Genomic DNA, 21,075 nt, shown 5'->3' with positions numbered 1-21,075 from the left:
TGGTACATTCGTTCCTAGGGACGCCGTACCAAATTACCACTGACTTGGTGGCTTTGAACAGAAATTTATTCTCTCACAGTTCTGGAGGCTGGAAGTCTGAAATCAAGGTGTGGTGATAAGTTCATTCACTCTCTGAAGGGTCTAGAGAAGAATCCTCCCTTGCCTCTTCCTAGCGGCAGGTGGCTCCCGGAAATTCTGGGCATTCCTTGGCTTGTGGTGACAGTCCTCCGTTCTCTGCCTCCATCTCCACACAGCTGCTTCTCCCTGTGGGGGGAAAGTGTTTGTCTTTTCATAAGGACATAAGACCCACCCTAATCCAGTATGACCTCACCTTTACTAATTATATCTACAAAAACCCTATTTCTAAATAAAAGACACATTCTAAAATGAGATTTCAGGGGTGCCTGGGTGGCTCAGTCAGTTAAGCATCTGCCTTCAACTCAAGTCATGATCTCGGGGTCCTGGGATCGAGTCCCACATCAGGCTTCCTGCTTGGAGGGGAGTCTGCTTCTCTCTCTGCCCCTTACCCCACTTGTGCGCTCTCTCTCTCTCTCTTCTCTCAAAAAAAAATAAATAAAATCTTAAAAAATTTTTTTAAAAATAAAATAAGATTTCTGATACAGAAGTTTGATTCAACCCAGTACAAGTAGAATGTATTCTAAGGCTGGTTTTCCTCATTGATCATGCCTGAGCCCTTCATACAATGAAGCAGCAACCAGATCCAAGTGGCTGCTCATCTTATAGATGACACAGGGCCCTCTATAGGAAGCATTCTAGTGGCCTCCTGATCTTGGACTGAGTCCCAAATAAAATGGGGAGGGGGTAGTTGACATAAGGCTTTAGGAGTCCTATTGCTGAATTCCCGGTGAGTTTAGAGATGGCCAAGTTGGGGTGTTGGACTTCTATGGTGACTCTGGCTTTCATGCTGCTCTGTGGCCACCTAAAGTCTCATTTTTATTAAACTAGAATCTGGCCCGGGGCGCCTGAGTGGCTCAGTGGGTTAAAGCCTCTGCCTTCGGCTCAGGTCATGATCTCAGGGTCTTGGGATCCAGTCCCGCACCGGGCTCTCTGCTCAACGGGGAGCCTGCTTCCCTCTCTCTCTCTGCCTGCCTCTCTGCCTACTTGATCTCTGTCTGTCAAATAAATAAGTAAAATCCTTAAAAAACAAAAACAAAAAAACAAGCAAAAAAACCAGCAAAAAAACCCTAGAATCTGGCTGGCCCATTTCCCATTGTGCTCAGTACCATTATGCTAGATGAAAGCCTTAACCCTGGCCACTTCAGCATCTTTGTCAGGAGAACTAAGAGGGGAGAGAAAGGAATATGTGTGAAGGGCACACAGCCTAGGTACCTCACCTATATTATCTCATTTACCCAAACCGAGATCTCCCAAGGTAAAAATTACAGTCACTAACTTTTGCAAGCAGAAAAATGAGACTCAGAAAGGTTAAGTAACTTGCCCAAAGTAGGCCAGTGAGTAGGTAAGGGGGTCAAGATTTGAATTTGGATCTGTCTGACTCAGTAGCCACATTGCCTCTCCAGAGGCCCAGGTCATTTACTCTGTGTGCTACGCACGGGAGCCCCCAGCAGGAAAGCAAGGCCTGCATCTATCGCCCTGAGAGGAAAGTCAGAGGGTGAGCATTGTGGCCGAGTTTACTGGCGTGTACTTCTCTCTCCAGGTCATCTGGCTCTGATGCACCTGTCTTCAGAGCCACAACACAGTCCTCCAGAATTTACATTTTTTAGAGTAGAACTAATTTTTTTATGTCAATTGAGTAGTGTCTTTGGAAATGTAAAATGATCATATCTGGAGCTCAAAAAAAAAAAAGGTGCATCAAATAATTCCTCTGAAAAGCCACAAGAAAGTTGGTTGGCTGCTTGCCTCCCATGACTCACTGAAGTATTTTCACAAAGGATGGTGTCTCACTGTCTGTCCTGTCTTCTGACAAATATTGGCCATCTTGGCTGAGTGGTCTGGCAGTCTTCTTAGTATCTCCAGAGCCTTGTCTGCTCAGTGCACATGCGTGACTTACAGGGAAGACCCTTATGGGCATCCTTCCATTTTTTGGCTTTTACATTTCTGAGAACCACCACCCCTGGTGCAGATCAGCTTCTCATATTGTCACCAACAACATAAGCAAACACAAGTTTGACTCTCAGTTTGTGCTCTCTGAGGATCTGTGGACATTCCTATAACCACAAACACAACGGACAGTTGGAACCTCTTTGAGGTCAATTGGGGTGCTAAACGGTACATGGTCATGGATGTGAAGGCCTGTCTTAGGCTGCTGATTCTTCCTAATCCCAGATTCCATATTTGTGTATAAGAAAGCCTAGGGAGAGGAGTTGGTTTTTGACAAGCCCATTTCCACCACCGGGAAACAAATTAGACTTCGACACCTTTGTCTTGTGAGAGTACATTGGAGTTACCCTGCTGGGACAGACACCTACATGAATGCCTGTGTCACTGGGGAGCTTTATAAAATGTGTGCTTGTTTAATAACATAGCCACGCATAACTGTGAGGGGAGAAAAAACAGATCCTATGTTTACAGAAAAAAAAAGCTTTTGTCAAAGATCGCCTTGGATCCATTGATTACTTGGCAGGTGGTTAATTCATATGTCCTTTTGATATTTAGATATTTCTTCTCCAATCCCCAGAGAGGTCCTTGAGCAATAAAGTTATACCTTTCCAGAAGGAATTTATTCAATAAGAACTACAAAATCAAATTCTAAAATCTGTGGCCTATAAGATGAGGTCGATGCAAATCCAGTAGAACATAAGAGATGCTCCTTTAATGCTTATCAAACAAAAGCACCCAGAGCCAAGAACTGTGCCGGTAGAGAGGCACCTGGGTGGCTCAGTCAGTTGAGGATCTGACCTTGATTTCAGCTCAGGTCATGATCTCAGTGTCGTGAGATCAAGCCCCATGTTGGGCTCTCCACTGGGCATGCAGTCTGCTTGGGATTATCTCTCCCTCTGCACACACTGTCTCTCTAAAAAAAGAAAGCACTGTGCTGGTGGAGAATACAAAGATGTAGAATGCATGGCCCCTGCTCTTACATATGTCACTCTGACTTCCCAGGACCGTTGCAATCTTAACATAACTGTGCCCATGTTTCACAAGACCCTCTTGTCTTATCCCCTTTCATTGCCATCCCGATGCTTCATCTTTCTTCATCCAATGCCTCCTCCTGCTTAAAGTCTTTCTTGTTCTGTTCTCCTCTCGCCTTCTTTTGAGCCATGCCTCAGGTCCCCCATTCTCTATAAGGGGCTTCCTGACACCTGCACTAAGAGCCTCAAGTTCTCTTCTGCACACCTGCCACATCCGTGCTGGGTTCTACCCATACGGTACTTGGTCCGTGCTTCCTCAAATTATTAGGGATACGAGCGGCCTCACTAACAAAATTGTAAATCCCGCTGAGGTAGGAACAATCTCTAACACATCTGATTTCCCCAAAGCTAGTCAACAAAAGACCTTCGTACAACTGGTCCATAATGAAGCTGATGTGAGTCAGATTGGGAAATCTTCAAAGAAGAGTGACTTGAGCTAGTCAAAGAGCAATGTGGTTCTGAAAAAAAAAAAAACAAAGAGGCAAAGGAAGACAATGTCACTTGGTTCAAGAAGCTAGAATAAAGGCACAGAATGAAAAGAAAACCAAATGTGTGCAGGAAAGCATATAGAAGGCGGTCAGACTAGAGAAATGGCTTCATGCTGGGGAACAAAGGTGGAAATTCTTCTGGTAAATAGGGTGTTGTCTGGTTGTAAACGCCTTAAAATCCAGAAAGAGAGAACCACACTTGATGTATGACGATCATTTCAGGTTCTAGTCAAAGGAGAGGTAGTCGTTACTGGGGTCTGTGTTAGGAGGATTTCAAGACTGTATCTTTGTTCACCTGAACAGAAGGTCATGAATAATTAGTGATAGTTGCCATAGGTGCAGCGCTGGGGAATTGAACCAGGCGTGTTACACACTTGCCATGTCTATTAGAGTGAGTTATGAATGGTTTCTGAGGAGAAAGATGACAGATTCCGCTGTTTATCTTGGCAAGAGGAAAGAAGGGGCACATCTTGGGAAGACGCTGTTGAGAACTCAGGCTTGAGGTCTCTGGGGCTGGGGCTCCATGCTGGAAGAGAAAGGAGGAGTCAGCTGCATCCGGGAAATAAGCAGCTAGGCGAGCGGAGAAGAGCAGAGTATGGTTGGCTTCAAGGTCTTGAGGCTGAGTGTCAGGGAGAAGGAAGAATCTTTTATTTTGTAAGAGTGTAGATTGAAATCATGAACAAACTGGGAGAAATAAACGCTGCTGAGGGCCTCTGCTCCGCGTCTTGGTCATGCAGGAGTTAAATATACAGAAAGCTGCAGAATGCTATTATTTTAGAGCCCTGTGAAAATGTAATTTGATTAGTCTATTGGACGATATTCCAAAGAACCAAATGTCTTCCATGAATCAGTCAGAAATGCTTAGGAAAACCAAAATAAAAAATGCTTTCTAAGCCAATAAAGGTGCTAATTAGTGCCTTCTGCATATCTCACTACATCTTCCACAGTAATACAGTTTGCAGGGTTAAGTGTGGTGTCTGCTGCCTCAGATGGCAGAAGTCCACCTCACAGTCGGGAGGGCGGCTGGAGACTCAGAACTGGCATTTTAACCCATGCGATGGGATGTAGTAAAGTAAAGCGGAGGACTTTTTTCTCACTTTGATTCTCTTCCAACTCAACCCTTATGAGCCTTGAGCCTTGGGGAGAGGAGGACATTATTATTATTTTTTTTTTCTTTCTTTCTTCTGTCTTTCTTTCTTTCTTTCTTTCTTTCTTTCTTTCCTTTTGCATCATCCATCCACCATTGCTTTTAAAGAGTAAAATCTGGTTTTAAAAACCTACTAAGACTGTCATAGAAGGAAAAAAAAAATTGGAGAAAAATATTGAGACCGAACCATTAGAGACACAAGAAGGAGGTAAGGAGACCCTAGCAGACAAGGCCTTATGGGATGGATACAGGCACACTTCACAGGTGTCTCGCTTTCAGCCTGGAGCACTATGCCTACAGAAGCTTGAGGAAATGCAGGGTACCAGGAACAGTTTGTCTGTCCCGTGGTGGCATTCCCTAGGTGTCAAATTCCTGTGCTCAGAGGCAGCAGACTCAAATGCTCCCGGGAGCCAGGTGGATAACCGCTAATGAACCAAGTGAGTAGGATGGAGACTGCACATGTTTGCTGCACATGTGGCCTCCGATGCATTGCTTTCCGAAGAGATCTGGGCTGACGCTGTCCTATCTTGGAGTTGTAAGGAAATTCTAGGAATCCCAGGACTGGCGAGAACTGGGCCGCCAGCTGGTGCCTCTTGGTTCAGGTTCATCATTGAAAAGGGACAGAGGGAACAAGGACCCAACCCTGACAACCCCAGGAAGTTTATCTTACAAATTAGCAAAGTGGGAAAACAACAACAACAACTGAACTAAACTAAAACCCAACAAACACTCCAACAGGCAAGGAATAATACTTTCATTCTGTCTTGTGAGACTCTCAACTGCTTGGTCCCAGCGCTGGAAAGGCACATCATGGGTTTATGTTTTTCACTCCCTGTGACTCTCAGGCGACAGAGTTCTATTTGTTCCATAGGGCAGACATTCATGGAAACTGCACCCTCGCTACCTTTTAAAACTGTAGTTGTATGTTCTGGGCTTAGTTAAGAACTCACTGTCTGCGCATACCTCATGATATGCTTCAAGTCTTTATCTTTCTAGACCACTGTTCTTGTCCCATTCAGCAGGGTCACTGAGCCTTTGAAAAAACAACTGGAAACTACACATGTTCTTATCTCCACCCTCAAAATTTGGCACTCAGAGGCAAGGTCACAGATACCTAGAGATCTGTTCGTAGTATCCTACCCAGACAAGAACTCTGGCTCTAGACTGAGGAGCCCTTTATTATTTTCAACCTTTTTTTTTTTTTAATGTTTCAATCATTTAGGCTTGTTTTTCTAAAATTTCTCCCCACCTGCATGTATTTCTTACAGCGAAAATTTTATACGTTCTTACGGGAGTGCTGGGTGGCGACATTTCCAGTTTTATACATGTCACACATTCGCACCCAGAAAAAGCCACTGTGAGAGGAAATGAGAAGGCTGGTGAACTTTCGGAGGAACTGGCCCATGTTCTGAAGGTTTCCCTCTGCATACGTCTGCTACCGCAGCATTACATCATGACACAGATCCTGAAGGCTGCCACGGCTCATTCTGGAGCCTCCCAGTACTGAGCTCTTCTAGTCTGTCTTCAGCACCACTAACCAGACAAATGGACTGTCGGCATCGTCTCTCTCACATTTATTTGTGTGCTCAAAATCCATGTCCCGACACATACATATAAACTCCTCTTTCTGGTTTTCAAATAAGCTACGGACATGCTGTTGGCAGTGTGGTGTTTTGAAAAGAAACAACAGCAACAAATAAAAATAAGCTGTGGTATCCTGCTGGCCGTGCGGAATACATTTAATCTCTCTGAGCCTCAGTTTGCTTCTCTGTTAAGTGGGGATTCATAATACCTATTTCATAGATTTGCCGTACGAATTAAAAGGGACGGTGCATGCAACATGCTTAGCCCACTGTCTCCTATAAAGTTAACATTAAATAAATGATACTGTTATTGCTATAATCAATCACCAAGGTGACGATGTATTCCCAGATCTGCTACTTTTGACTGCGTGATCCTGGGCTCATTACTCGACTCCTGTGAGTCTGCTTCCTAATCTGAAAAATCAGGATAGGTCCTAAATTTAAGACTGTCATGAGGATTAGGAGATAGAAATGCGTGGCGGGTGCTGGACAACTGTGGGGTCCTCCGTGTATCCTTTTGCTTGTCCCCACACTCACTCCTTCATCTTGTGGACCTCGAGTGAGTCTTCCAAAATGCTCTATGCTCTCATCAGACTTGCTACAGACACACTTTGTGCTTGGCCACACCTCTTTTCCATCTATCAAATTCTACCCCTTCTTAAAAATCCAAGACACGTACCAGTTTCTCCATGAAACCTTCGCAGGCTACTTCCTTTGCCACCGACTTCCATCTTGACTGAACAAGTACATTTCTTCACGTGGTTGTTACACCATTTAGCCATTAATTACATTCTGTCTTATTCGCTGCAGGGATGCCTTCTACCTCATGCTGATACCATCTCAGATACGGAAATCAATCCTATCTTCATTCAGACGAGGACCAGAAAATCTTCTATCTTAAAGGAAATGAAGCTCCTTATAAGAAATGAGGCTTTGATTAATTCCAATCTTTCTTTGTTACAGTTTCTTTACATGAACAAGAAATGGTGCACATGGCCGTGAAGGACTACATGAGGTAGGTGGTGGGACCCGTGTGGTTTCACTCTAGTATTTTAGAGCCACATCTTTCACAAATGAAATGGAAGTGAGGAGACTTCTTAATACCACCATGGAGCTTGGGATCTTGTCACTGGTTTAGCCACAGCACCTACAATGCTTTCACGACCCTTGAGAGAGATAGAGGTTCTTTCAGTGTCATAAACGGGTGAGCAAATTCAATCAACGAACGCTGGCATGGGGGTGGGGAAGGAATTTAATTAAAACACATGCATGGGGTGCCTGGGTAGTTCATTTGGTTAAGCGACCACCTTCAACTCAGATCATGATCCTGGAGTCCCAGGATCGAGTCCCACATCAGGCTCCCTGCTCAGCAGGGAGTCTGCTTCTCCCTCTGACCCTCTCCTCTCATGTTCTCTCTCTCTTTCTCTCTCTCTCTCAAGTAAATAAATAAAATCTTAAAAAAAAAGAAAAAGAAAACACATGCATAAAAGGCATTTGACTATAAGACAACTGTCCAGAAATACCTGTTCATGAAAGAGGAGCTTTCGTATTCTCACATTGTCAGTGTTGTTCATCACCATGCTCTTCACTGGGCAATAAGACAGTTGACTTCTGAACAACATGGCTTTGAACTGTGTGGGTCCACCTACATGCAGACTTCTTTTCAAATTCAAGTATAATTACCGCACAGTTTTGGTTTTTGGTGTACAATGTAACGACTCACTAATTCTCTACATTTCTCAGTGCTCATCAAGATAAGCATACTCTTAATTCTCTTTCACCCTTCCTGGCACTCACCTGCCCTATATATAAGAGTCTGGGACTTTATGTTTATCTTTTTTTCCTTTGTTTGTTCATTTGTTCTGTGTCTTCAGTTCCACATATGAGTGAAATCACATGGTATTTGTCCTTCTCCAACTGACGTATTTTGCTATGCAGATTTTTTATAAGTAGAATACAGTACTATAAATGTGTTTTCCTTTTGATTTTCTTCATAACGTTCTCTTTTCTCTAGTTACTTTATTGTAAGGACAATTTTTTGTATATGACATATAAAATATGTGCTAGTTGACTCTTCTCAGTAAGGTTTTCGGTCAACAGTAGGTTATTAGTCATTAAGTATCCGCGAGTCCAAACTTATACATAGATTTTTGACTATGGTGGGGGTCAGTGCCCCTAGCCCCCATGTTGTTCAAGGGTCACCTGCGCATAAGATTTCCAATGTTACAGGTAGAAAGCAGTGAGAATCTCTTAATATGAGGGTAGACTAAGTCTCAAGGTGGTGCCTGACAGTGGGGAAAACAGCATTACCTCAAAACTTAATAGCCTTGAGAATTTTTGAGGCCCATCCCAGACACTCTGAGTCAGGGAATCTGGAAGTAGGGTTCAGAAATCTGTGTTTTTGCAAACCCTTCAGATGATTCTGAGAAACATTCTGGTTTAAGAACCACTGGCATAGACTGCGAGCTTTTTGAGGTTGGGAACTCTGCTCCCATGCCTCAGCCACCCTTGCATTTTCAAGATAATCTCAACTCATTGAAGACCAAATATTCAATACTGTCTCCCTGTGAGTCCCACCAATTCACAATCAAAATGCTACTTTATCAGTTTTCCCCTCTTAGCAGATTAGCTATATTTGTTGCCCACAGAATCAGAGAGCCCTAAGGGACCCCAGAAGTCTCTCAGGCAACTTTTTTTGAAGAGGAAATTTTGTTGAAGAGGAAAATGAAAGCCAAGGTCAGTGACTTACTCCTGCTCTCCTGGTTTGCTTAGAACCGTGACTATACAGGGATTCTCCTGGATCCTAGGCCTGCACAGTTTCTGAGTGGCTCTGATGAACGTTACAAAGGGAGGCGTGATCCTCAAACCCAGAATGAAACAGAAATATGGCAGGCTTAATACAAGCTGAGGGGAGGCAATAAATAAAAGGATATCTTCTGCATCTCTTCAGGGCTCCCAGCAAACTCAACCATCTGTTAAAACCAGAGTCTTTATTGTTCAGAAACATATACTTTCTCCACCTTAATGTGGAGAAGCAATTGAACGAAGAGGCAAAAACCAGCTATTCTGACTACCTGTGGGACGGGGACTAAGGCAAATTCAAGACAACTTGGTCTCTTAGGGAAACTTGATATCTACATGGTGTTCTTTACTTAATTCCAATCTCGTGCCTCCTGGCTGTTATGACTGATGAGGATGGATGTGTCGATGCTATATCCGAGCTCTGTAACACTGAACTATGTGACAACAGGGTTTCATTCTGTTTGGAAGTGCTTCCAAAGGACTTGCAAGGCAGGCCTCTTTGGATAGAGTGATACTTTTTTTTGTGGTAGTAGAAGAGTTGGTTACTATTGCATATGGATGGCCCCTGGAGCCCGGGAGACAGCACTGAAAGATTGTGAACCGTGAAATATGGAACCCTTCACCATTATGGGAATTAAGACAGAGTCATGTCAGTGACAGCTCGCCGTACCTCTTTCACCACACAATTTTAACTTCTTCAGAAAGTTGGTGCCTAGCAGAGCTCTGTTCCTGAAAGGTTCCCCAATGATTTGCCATCTGTCAAAAGTGAGACATTCTGTCACCTTTATAATGAGCACTAGCGGGCACCTAACACTTAAATTCTCACACCTTCTGTAACAAGACACTCTTGGAAAGAGGAGCAGCTTCTCCACTGCATGCTCTCTCTTCCCCAAAGGTGTGGCCATTATGGGATTATTAGAAATGAGGAGGAAATGCAAATGTTCGCCCTGGAAGGGAAAGATTCACAATGATCTCCCAGGGGACTATCTAAATCAACACATCTCATCGTTGGTATTTTCCCCGACTGTAGATCTCTGCATCCGTTTTCAGAAACTCCCACCCTTTCCAGAGGGACCAGTTTCAACTCTTGCCATTCTGCTGCAAGTCTCCCACAAAGGTATGTGATTTCCAGGCACTTGTCAACCAGAGAAATCATTCGGTGTGGCAGTGGATTTTATGAAATTATAAATAGGCCCTTGAGAAATAACTTGCTGAATGAACAGATGAGAGAATGAATAAAGGATTTTCAAAATTCCAACTTGCAAGAACAAGGTAAAAGATTCAGTGACATCGAACTAAATATCTGTCCATGGGGAGATGGCCAAACAGACCATTGTCCAACCCATTTTATGGAATTCTATACAATGATAAAAGGAATAGGCAGAGAGAACTATATACATTAACTTAGAACAATCTTTGAGTCATATTTTTCAGAGGAAAAAAGCAAGATGTGGAAAGATACATAGAGTATGCTACTATTTATAGAGTGAAGCAGTGACAACTAAAAAGTATATATGTAACAGAAAAATATCTAGAAAGATAAATATAAATTTAGCAGGAAAGGAGTCAGGATTGATAGGTGTAATGGCTAAGGGGAAAGAGAGCTTTATGTATAATATAATAATTTTTTAACAAGGTGAATATATGTATGTGTTTCTTGCATAATTAAATATAAATAAGAAGAGTTAATGATATTAAAAATATGTTTAGTGACAAATCAATCAATAAATACATTCTTAGACATGAGGTTGTAAGCCTCTGAAAGGCAGAACTATGCCCTGTTCCTTTTTGTGCCATGGGTGACTAACAGAGAGCATAGAATGTGATAAATGTTTAATAAATATTTGTATAAATGGGCAGGATAAAAATGTGTACAATTAGGTCAATATGATCACAGATTAAACCTTTCAGATGCAATTTAGACTTCTTGCAAGAATTTTTTTCTCCCTTGAAACTTTTTTATGTTAAGATATCAAGGGATGGGGGGAGGGGGGCAGGGAGAGGGTGGTGGGGTTATGGACATTGGGGAGGGTATGTGCTATGGTGAGTGTTGTGAAGTGTGTAAACCTGGCGATTCACAGACCTGTACCCTTGGGGCTAATTATATATTATATGTTTATTAAAAAAATAATAATAATTAAAAATTAAAAAAAGATATCAAGGGATTGGTACCCCTGTTCTCCAGTTATTCCAATGATTAGGATATCCAACCTCAGCCATTTAAGCCCTCCAGTGAGAGTTTTTGGCTTGTCTTTTCTTCCTTGATCGAATCGGGAGGCAAAGCACCCTATCTCTATGTTACATAAGAAAGTGTGAACGTGATGTTGGGTAATGTGTGGTAACTGGGACTGCCCAGGGAGACTACAGGTGACTGTTGCTCAATGTGTGAATGGCTAAATAAATGAATTGTAATTAATCCAATTTAAATGATGAAGTCATGAAAGTAAATCACCCAAACTATCTCAAATAAACTCCTTAGGGTTGCGTGGAAAGTATAGGCAAACAGGGACTTGCAACAAAAGAGATAAGCAAACCTAGGAAAACCTTATCAAAAGTTCTGCTTCCCATACGGTCCATGAGTTCTAAAAGGTCAAGAGCACAGTCACCAAGGAGAAGGTCAATAATTGGGAAGAGTTGGTAGACATAAATAGAATTTCCAGATAACCAAAGTTTATTATTTTAATAATAATAAACTGAGTCAAACTAAGCCAAAACTAAATCAAACGAAGCCAAAACTGAGTCAAACAATTTGAAGAAACCATGTCTTATTTCTCACCCATGTCCAAAAAAAAAAAACCCAAAAAACAAAAAAACAGAACATATTTTAATTCTACTTTGGGACTGAAAATCATTCCTTGTATCAGTCCTTGAAGTCTGCATTTCGCACTATGGTCAGCAGATCTGTGTAGCTGATGAGGCTCCCAGATTGATTCTCTTTAAAAACATTCTTTTTTGAGTTCCACTCCCTACAGGTTTTTGTGTTTTTTTTTTTTCTTCTGTTTCCTATTGCCATAAACTACCATTTCTTTGTGGTTATCAGTGTATCGCTTCTGGCTTCTGACCCACAATCTCCCTGCCCTACCTAATGTAACATTTGCCTATTATGAAATGGAAAGTCAGGCAAATAAACTCATGGCTCTTGCACAGGAAGTACAGACAAGCAGTCCCTGAGTGGAAGTGATGGACTGTCCCTTAAATAAGTACGTATGAGCTCTGGTAGACACACCATCTTGTTGTCTATTTAGATTCCTCTTTACTCAGTTTCTGGAAGACGGGGGCAGGAGTGGGGGCAGGAAGGGCAGGTGACTAGAAAAAAGACCAGATTTTGTTAAGCGAACTGTTACCGGATAAAGATATTCATATTTTTACCACAGCATTCCTGAATGGCTGGAATTTTGGGAAGAAGATCCGGTGGAGATTCTCTTGGATCTGGGGTTTGGTGCAGATGAGCCCGACACCTGCACACAAGTCCCAGCCAGATTCCTGGGTTGTAGTTCAGCCGCCAGAGGAATCAACATCCGGGTCTTCCTTGAAGCTCAAAAGCAGCGAATGAACATTGAGAACCCTGACTTGTACAGTAAGTGGGGGCTGCTTGGTTTCCGAATCTCAGCAAGGGGGCTGAGTGTCCAGATGAGAGCCACAGTATCAGGAGGAACTCTCTGGAAAATGTGTGCTGTAGCAATCGCCCCTCTCTTGCAGCAGCCTAGAACAGAGAAGTGTCTGCTGCAGGTTCATGTGAGTGTTTTGGGGAAAGGAAATATCTCCATGTTGTCCTCCTATGTGGACTTGGCCCTGTCATCTGGAATGTCACTGGTTGCAATAACAAAGAAAAGGTAGAAATGAAGAGTCATACTTGTCTCTTACCTCTTTCTGCTCAGAATTTACCCAGTGATATCATTGTCAGATTTATTTGTCCATAATCAGTCACATGGCCACACTTAACTCTAAAGGGTTAAGAATGTGCCATCTCACCATATGTCCAGGAAAAAAAAAAAAAAGCCATACCACTGAACAGCACTAGTATATACCATAATCACATACCCCAGGGGCAGAGGAACCAGGAGCTGACAAATCTTATCACCAGTCACAAGGTAAAACCTTAATTTCCTCTTGTCTGAGGCTAGGAACATTTCTTATTCCACTATGAGCTATAAGTGGTAGGTGTGAAACTGTCACATCTCCAGATTTGTGGACTAACTCTGCCTAACCCTCTTCATTATCATGCATGCTGCTATTTTTTTTTCCCCCAACTGGTGGTCAATGGAATACTTTTCTCTAGGAGATTACCAGAATGTTCTTTGGAGCGTTTGTACTATGCTCAAGTAACTTGGGGGAAAGATACCTGGCAGTTGAACAGGTTTATTTACTTCAGAATTTGCTTAATATGCCCAAGTGCACTCTCAATCTCCTAGAGAAGATACCAGGCAGCATTTTCAAAATTATTTAAATACGAAACCCCCTCTTGGAGGAGCATTGAAGAGCATCTCTTCCATGAGATAGAGTTAGCAGAATTCTGGACTGGAGAAAATGCCAAAATTCTGTTTCTGAAATACATTCTTTAAATAAATTCATGAAAGTCAAGTGAGATAAAGTGTTTTTCTCAAACAAATATCTCAGATTTTTCATTTTAGTCTCTGTTTCCCCATTTTCATGTGGGTGAAATGGGTCTCAAATCTCAGCTGCAATTTTTTAAAAAAGAGTATATATATATCCCCGAAGGTGTTGCAATGCCATGTTTCTTTACCTTTTAGAGGAAATTAGTATCCTTTGTGGTCTCGTCCTCCAAGCCGTAGGGAGATGCAAGTTCTTAGATCAATTCTTTTTTTGGAGACAATAACAACACTTCTTGTTATTTGGGGAGTGTATGACCTGAGCTGTGAAGTAAACATTTTGCAGTTGAAATTGACACACGGATTATAGAAGACCCCAGACATGGTCCCTAGTCTTGTGATTGTGCCCCTACTCTTATTTCCACCATCAACACTGTGCTAATAATGCACACTAACTGTTCTCACTGAACACTTACCTGGACACTTTTGATTCAAGAAAACTGAGATGGTCAAATGTAAAACAAGCAATAATAAAATTAGTTGATTCTTCTAGAAACAGAAGGGAAAGTATGTCTCATTCAGAGTCACTAAAATAGCTTCAAATTCAAAGGGATGACAATCAATTGGTTCATTGCTCAATCTCCCCAAAGGCAAAAACAAACAAACAAGAAACAAAACAAAACAAAACAAAACAAAAAACTCCCATACATCTAATACCACAAGATGGTGTTCTTTGAATTAACTTAACCAGTTAAATGGATAGATTTTATCTTGGTCTAAGTATAAAAATTCTGCTATGGGATGGATGTTAAGACAATCATAGAAGTACAATTATGATTCAGTCATACCCTGGGGCTCACAAAAAAAAGATTTAGTTTCAACTAAAAAGATTGCATTCTGAAAATGCAATCAGAATGCTTCTAAAAGTACCCAGAACCTAAGAGTTCCTCTTGGTCTTAAAAGAATGTCATGATCTTCTGCAAAAAGTCTATCACAGTTTTTAAAGTAGAAGGATCAGTAGTCACTGTCCCCCTTTCTGGTGAAGGGAGCAGGTAGGTGGAAGGATATGCTCATGGGAAAGTCAGTAGCATTGCTCTGCTGGTGCAAACAACAGAACAGAGGCCAGCGTCCTTACCCACCAACATGACCCTTGACCACTGTTGAGCTGTGCAACCTGGCATGCTATCACTGGGCTTGAGAAAAAGCCTGTGTAATAAAAGCAAAATGTTTTTTTTTCCATCATTTTGGTTTTATTATCTGGAGATACTAAAGCTGTTTTTCACTATTTTCTCTCAAAGTGGCAATGTGTCCCACTAGCTGCACTGGGTCCCATCCATATGATAATGAAGTCAAAATTTGCGTATTGCCTAAATGAGCCATCCAGAAAGACTTACAAGTTGAAGAGCTGGTTCATGTAAAAAGGCAAATGGATTTTCACATTAATGGTTGTTTTCTTTTGGACGGTTGAGGACAATATATTCCTGTCCTGAGACTTACACATTTATAACTCTAACTACTGGTATTTGTACAACATTGTGCTTTCTACACAGATGTGAGGGACACATAGATGGGTATTATTACCCTCTTTCTCCAGATGAGGAAACTGACCATTTATTATATGCTTGGCACAGGTGCTAGGCACCATATTTCTATTAATTCATTTACTCTGACATCACACTTGCAGTGATTGGTTGACCTGGGATTTGGAACCAGGCCTTCTGACTCCATATTCCATGATCTTTGCAAACTCTAAGTGACAGTGTAGGTGGAGATGATGGAGCTGATGATTAGGATATCTACTACCTAAATCCATGGAGGAATATGTAAATTCACCCCATATGAAAGAGCTAGGTTCATTCTTTGTCATTTAGTTTAATATACAAGATTCAGATTCATCCTCACCTATAGTTTTTATGAATTCACACATAAAAACTACAGGCATATATGAATTTAAATATTTATATTTATATTTATATTTAAATATAAGAGGTGTTCTCTTTCTGCATGACACAACAGCATCTCCTTATGTTGGGGAATCACCTCCATAATAACCAGTGGCATGTATTGAGAAAAAGTTCAAGAGCTTCAAGAACTTGTAGTCCATCCGACCTTGAAAATCACATATGTCACCAACTTTTTCAATTTTGACTACATTTATGCAGTTTCATGGAAAGGACCCAGTCTAAAAATTCTATGTTCGTTGTATTGTTCAGGTCGTTTCCAACAGCTGGAGATCCTGGACCATGTAGCCGATGCCTTCTCATCTTTGCTGAATAATGTTAACATCCTGCAGAACAAAGATGAAGAGGAAGACAGAGGGGAAAATGTGCAAAGAACCTCAGTGAGTGAAGCCAATGGACATCAGAAGAGAATGGGTAAACTTTTCAAGAGAACTTCAAAGCAGAGCATTAAGAGAGATTATAGCCCAGAAGCACCAGAGTCACTGAAGATGAGGGGCAAATTTTCCATCACCTCTGCAAAATCAGGAGGGTGTGGAGCAGAGTTACCAGTTGTGACAAACAACCATGACCAAAGCCATTTGTTTCCTTTGGCAGAACACTTGTCTCTCCAAGCCTGCAATGATTTGGTGCCCTGTCATGCTCCCCAAGCTCTTGTGAGCAAACAATGGCCTCGCTCATCCCCATTGGCTAAGAGGGCTCCTCTTTCCTGTACATCTGAGGGCTCAGTCAAGGACAGAACTGAAAAGGTACACTCCATTCAAACTAACAAGCTCAAGAGCTTGTCTCATCTTGCAAGAGAAGCACTGGACTCCTTTGAATTGGAAGAGGTCAGTGTTATACCGACGCGTTCAACTTCTAAGGGAACAACCCTCCCCAAGGCATTTTCTGCCTACTACATTCAGTTGACCCCTTAATCTTTTAACTTCCTCAGGGTTATATATTATTGGTCCAAACTCCTGTTCTTGTTTTGTTTTGTTTTTTTTGTCTAGGACATTTAAGGCCATTCTAGCTTGCTTCCATCCACTCTCTAACTTCCCTTGTTTCACCATCTTAGAGGGTCAGTTCAGCTACTTCCCACTCAATGAAATTGCCCACCACTTCCACTCTGGGTTCTCACAGCCTTGGTAGGGAGCATTTGTATAACAGACTGTACATGTGTGTCTATGATATCTCCCTTGCTGGTCTGTCAGCTCCCCAAGGACAAGGTTTTGGCCTTAAGATGTGTCTTGGAAATAGTTTCCCCATGATGCCTCGTGCAGGGTCTTGGACAAAGAAGTAGGGACTTGGGTTTGGTTTTGATTTTACAGGACTAGTATTTTATTTGTTTGCTTGCTTTGGAATTTATTGATAGTCACATAACTTGACCTCCCTTGCACAAATATATATATTCACCATTCTGTGCAAAAAGAACTCACTGCATCAGCCTCATTCCTAAGCCAATACACCTTTCTGGGGCTGATCCCACCTTCTTCAGGCGCCTGTGCTTTTGGCATCGTCAGCCTCGTTCTATGCCGCCATGACTCAACTCCAGAAAGGTATGAATGCATTTGAGGCTGAGGCGTAGGCGTATTTCTCCCATTTCTGATTCTCCCTGGACTGCACCATGACACAGCGCCCTTTGGCATGGCTTTTGTGGGTTGACTGAAGTTCACACATCAAGTGACTTCTTGCCTCCATCCTTTTTACCACATCTTATGCCACCTGGTCACCATACATTCTGTTCTTAAAACATGGGCGTGAAACATGTGACAGGGAAAAGATTTTATTTTTATAGGCCCTTTGCCCACTCGTGCCTCTTCACACTGCCTGTTTTCTCCTCTCCAGACCGTTAATTTCCCATCCACCCATGGTGAGAGCCTTGTAACCCCACAGGCTTCTCTCTCCTGAGTGGGAGAAGGCTAACATTGGTCAATAAAGAGTTTTTGTTCAACAAAACAAGAACAACAACATATTTTGCAATGTGCTCCTTCATCTTTACCTTCCCTCACTTGTGCTGATTTTCACCCCCATTTAGAGGACACCTCCATCCATTCCTCAGTCTTTAAAAAAAAAAAAATACACATTTTCACACATTTCTCTACTCTTTAATATAATGACAAGGAAGAACAAAAGAGCAAAAACTTCCCCTTTATCATGTAAATTATCCAGAAGTGGGGCAGGATATTTTTATGGAAATGCCAAGGTGGGCCCACCTTTCCTTTGAGCCTGGGACAAGCAAGACTCTCTAAGGGGTTGGGGGTGGAGGCAGACTCTTCCCCCAAGGGAACCTCTGTGCAGTGACAGGGATGGGCATAGAAACCAGTAACATGCAGGGAGAGGTCCAGCTCTACTGGTAAACTTTTATATCACTCCAGACATGTCTGGAATATCTGAGGAGCAAAAAAAAGAGGTTCTTAACCTGCCAGGGGACTGAGAGGACCAGCGAACTTGGGGGAAGTAAGGCTTACCCATTGCCCTAAAAGAAGAGAAAGTAGGTGTATATGCCTTTGAGTAGCCCTCCCCAGGCAACAGAGATAAAACAGTTGCCTCAAAATACCTAGCTGTCAATGCTCCTAATACGTATGTATATATGTTTATACGTGTACATGTCTTGTGTTCGAAATGATTTCAAGAACCTTAAAATATTTTTAAAAAGAACCTTGAAATATTAATCTGAATGTAAACCAGTAGCCTACAAATGAATAAAGATTACAAATGGAGAGAAAAGCAGACTTTGGTCTCATGCCCTGATTTGAAGATAAACTGATGTGGCACTAAGAAAAATTATTTTCTTTTAATTCAATCTTGCAAAGATTATTTAATTACCAAGCTAATACTTGAAGTTCTATAAAGAATATCAAGAAAATCTGCAATCCATTTGTCAGTCTGCTATATCACCTACTATCTAAATAAGAAATGTCACCATCTTCAGCCTGTTGGCAGGCCACACAAATGCTACTGTCCCTTAAACAAAGTTTTTTATGCTTCAGGCTAGACTGAGGAATATAATGTCCATTAGATACTACCTATATGTGAGAGTACAGGGAGAGATTATATGATATTATGCTATATCATATTCAGCATAAAAAAGACTGAGAAAAGAATGTCAATTCTTTCATGATACACTTTCAGATATTCATAAATGACACTTATTCAACGAAAAGCAATCTAGTAGTGTATGTGGAGGTGGGAAGAAACTCAGACACCAAAATGAAAGAAAACAAACTCATGTGCTTTTAGGCATATAGTAGGTACTCAGTAAATATTTATGAATGAGTAAATCAACGTGAAGAGTATTTAATAACATTAATTTAGTCAGTGGGTGGCATCCATAGAGAAACAAAATATTCTGTTGAACTACATAGCCAACTTTGTTTATGGTGTTTCTTTAATATTTGCCCAGATTGGTGTGTGTGAGAGGCTGTCTCTGTATCTAAGGCAGAGAGAACCCCCAAAACAATATAAAAGAAACTCACTACTTGAATTTTGGTTTTCTAAAAAATATTTAAAATATTACATCCTCATCCCAGTCTGGGAGAAAAATGCTTGTTTCACTCGATACCAATGGATGAGTACATGAAGCTTGGGTAGGTTGCATCTTAAACAGGAGCTAATGCCAGATTTAATAGTCATTTTTTAATAAATAATTTCTTATAACAATTATAAGAAATGAAAAATATGTGTGAAATTGGCAGATTTTCATGGCATTTAAAACATGAGCCAATGTCCTTAAATATCTAGGTATCAGAATTTCAACTGGAATTGGCCAAAATTTTCCTCCAGATCAATCTATGATGCTTTCCCTAACATCCTACTGAAGGATGAATTTGGCAATATTTGGCTCACTTTTCAAAACCATGATTTTAAGAAAATTATGCATAGATTTTTTTAATGCACAAATCAACATATTTTTGTGTTTAAGTTTACTTAGTAAAACTGAGTCTGTTCCTTTCTTTTTTAACTCCTAAACATACTGAGCATTTAATACTGATGAAGCATATACAATTGTAAAGTCAATGTAAGATGCTTCTTGATATCCAAAATAAAGCATTTTAATCTCCCTCTGACTTCCATACAGGGATCCTGCACTCTAGAACTCCTATGTGAGAATATTGCCCATATTATTAAACAATGCCAGTCAGCATCCTGATTAGGTGGAAAATGTTTCCAAAGTTAATAATTATTTCTTTATTTTTAATTTTTAAAAATGTGTTAATTAGTTTGGCTCAGGCGGAATAACCCAAAAATACACTCAGTTTTCATTTTAAATTGTTGAAATGTTGTTGTTTGAGGGTTATTTCTCAACACGTCAATACATACTTCACATCACACTAAATGGGCTTTTCTCCATGCTAATAATCAGAGCAAAAGAATTTTCTTATTGTACTTAAAAACTTCCGTGATTAATGCTGGTTTGAGTTACAAAACTAATAAAAATAATGGTAAGAAGTATGTCTAATTAATTATAAGTATAAATAACTTTTTTGAAGGAAAGAGATGAAGAATTAAAAAGAAGGAATAAATAGTCTTTCTTACATCATTGGGCTATATCCTTGTGGTCCTCTCTTCCTGAGTTAGAGGTCATTTTTGGCCACATGTACCATAATGTTTAAATGTCCTTTGATTCTGCTTTCACTGTACAGACATCAGTCCAAATAAATAATATGACATGTAGAAAAAGATTTCTGTACAAGGATACTCATCTCACCATTATTAATTACTTTTATTTGCAAAATTCAGGAAATAGTCCAACATTAGGGGAACCAGTAAGTAAATTAATGTAGCTTCCAAATATGGTCTATTGTAAAGTCATTAAAAATGGTATTTTCAAAGAAATCTTACAAGTGAGAAAAAGTTCCCCTTCTAAGTTTTGAGTGAAAATTTTTGATTATATAACTACATTTAGGAAAAAAATATTAAAAAAGAAACCTGCAAATACACATTCCAAAATATTAACAGTCACTGTTTTCTTACCTTCTTTAATTTTTTTAATTTATCCAGCTTCTATAGTAATCTATATTATTACTTGTAAAAAAATATTTATTATTTTGTTTTAACTATAATTTTACTCATAATAGAGTAATATTTATTAATTTGTGAAAAGAATTTTAAAAGAAATTCTGCTCTATCAATTTGGAAAACCAATTTTCTTTGAGCTATCTAAGCTCCGTATAGCAACTGAGTTGTGAATTTTCTGAATTGCTCTCCATAAATTTACCAAGTCATAAATAAATCCCTTAGAGAGATAAAATTAAATGTGGAAAATAACTTGCTTTCTCCAAATATATTTAAAGCTCTTTAGGAGAAAAAAAAAATCTAGAATAATAATATTATTATTATTTCTGATTTACTCAAATGCTACATCTTCCACACAGGGTCTCTGTTCCTCCCACCGGGAAGTGATTCCCCCATTTCTCTCTCCTGATCTCCTTTAGTTCCTTTAGTCTTTACC

The 21,075-nt window shown here is 40.5% G+C and overlaps 1 protein-coding gene across 1 annotated transcript in view; it reads left to right on the top strand.

Moving 5' to 3' along the window:
* The window catches only part of ITPRID1 (ITPR interacting domain containing 1), an 84,071-nt gene that overhangs the window by 16,298 nt on the left and 46,698 nt on the right, over nucleotides 1-21,075 (top strand). The window contains exons 5-8 of the mRNA XM_032872151.1: nucleotides 7,295-7,346; nucleotides 10,164-10,250; nucleotides 12,508-12,710; nucleotides 15,897-16,471. Coding sequence (XP_032728042.1) covers nucleotides 7,295-7,346; nucleotides 10,164-10,250; nucleotides 12,508-12,710; nucleotides 15,897-16,471 — 917 coding nt within the window. The remainder of the gene's footprint in view (nucleotides 1-7,294; nucleotides 7,347-10,163; nucleotides 10,251-12,507; nucleotides 12,711-15,896; nucleotides 16,472-21,075) is intronic.

Source organism: Lontra canadensis, unplaced genomic scaffold (assembly GCF_010015895.1).
Source record: "Lontra canadensis isolate GAN:19392208 unplaced genomic scaffold, GSC_riverotter_1.0 scaffold2, whole genome shotgun sequence".
In the NCBI taxonomy this organism is placed as follows: domain Eukaryota; kingdom Metazoa; phylum Chordata; class Mammalia; order Carnivora; family Mustelidae; genus Lontra; species Lontra canadensis.
This window is presented reverse-complemented; position numbering and strand designations above follow the sequence as displayed.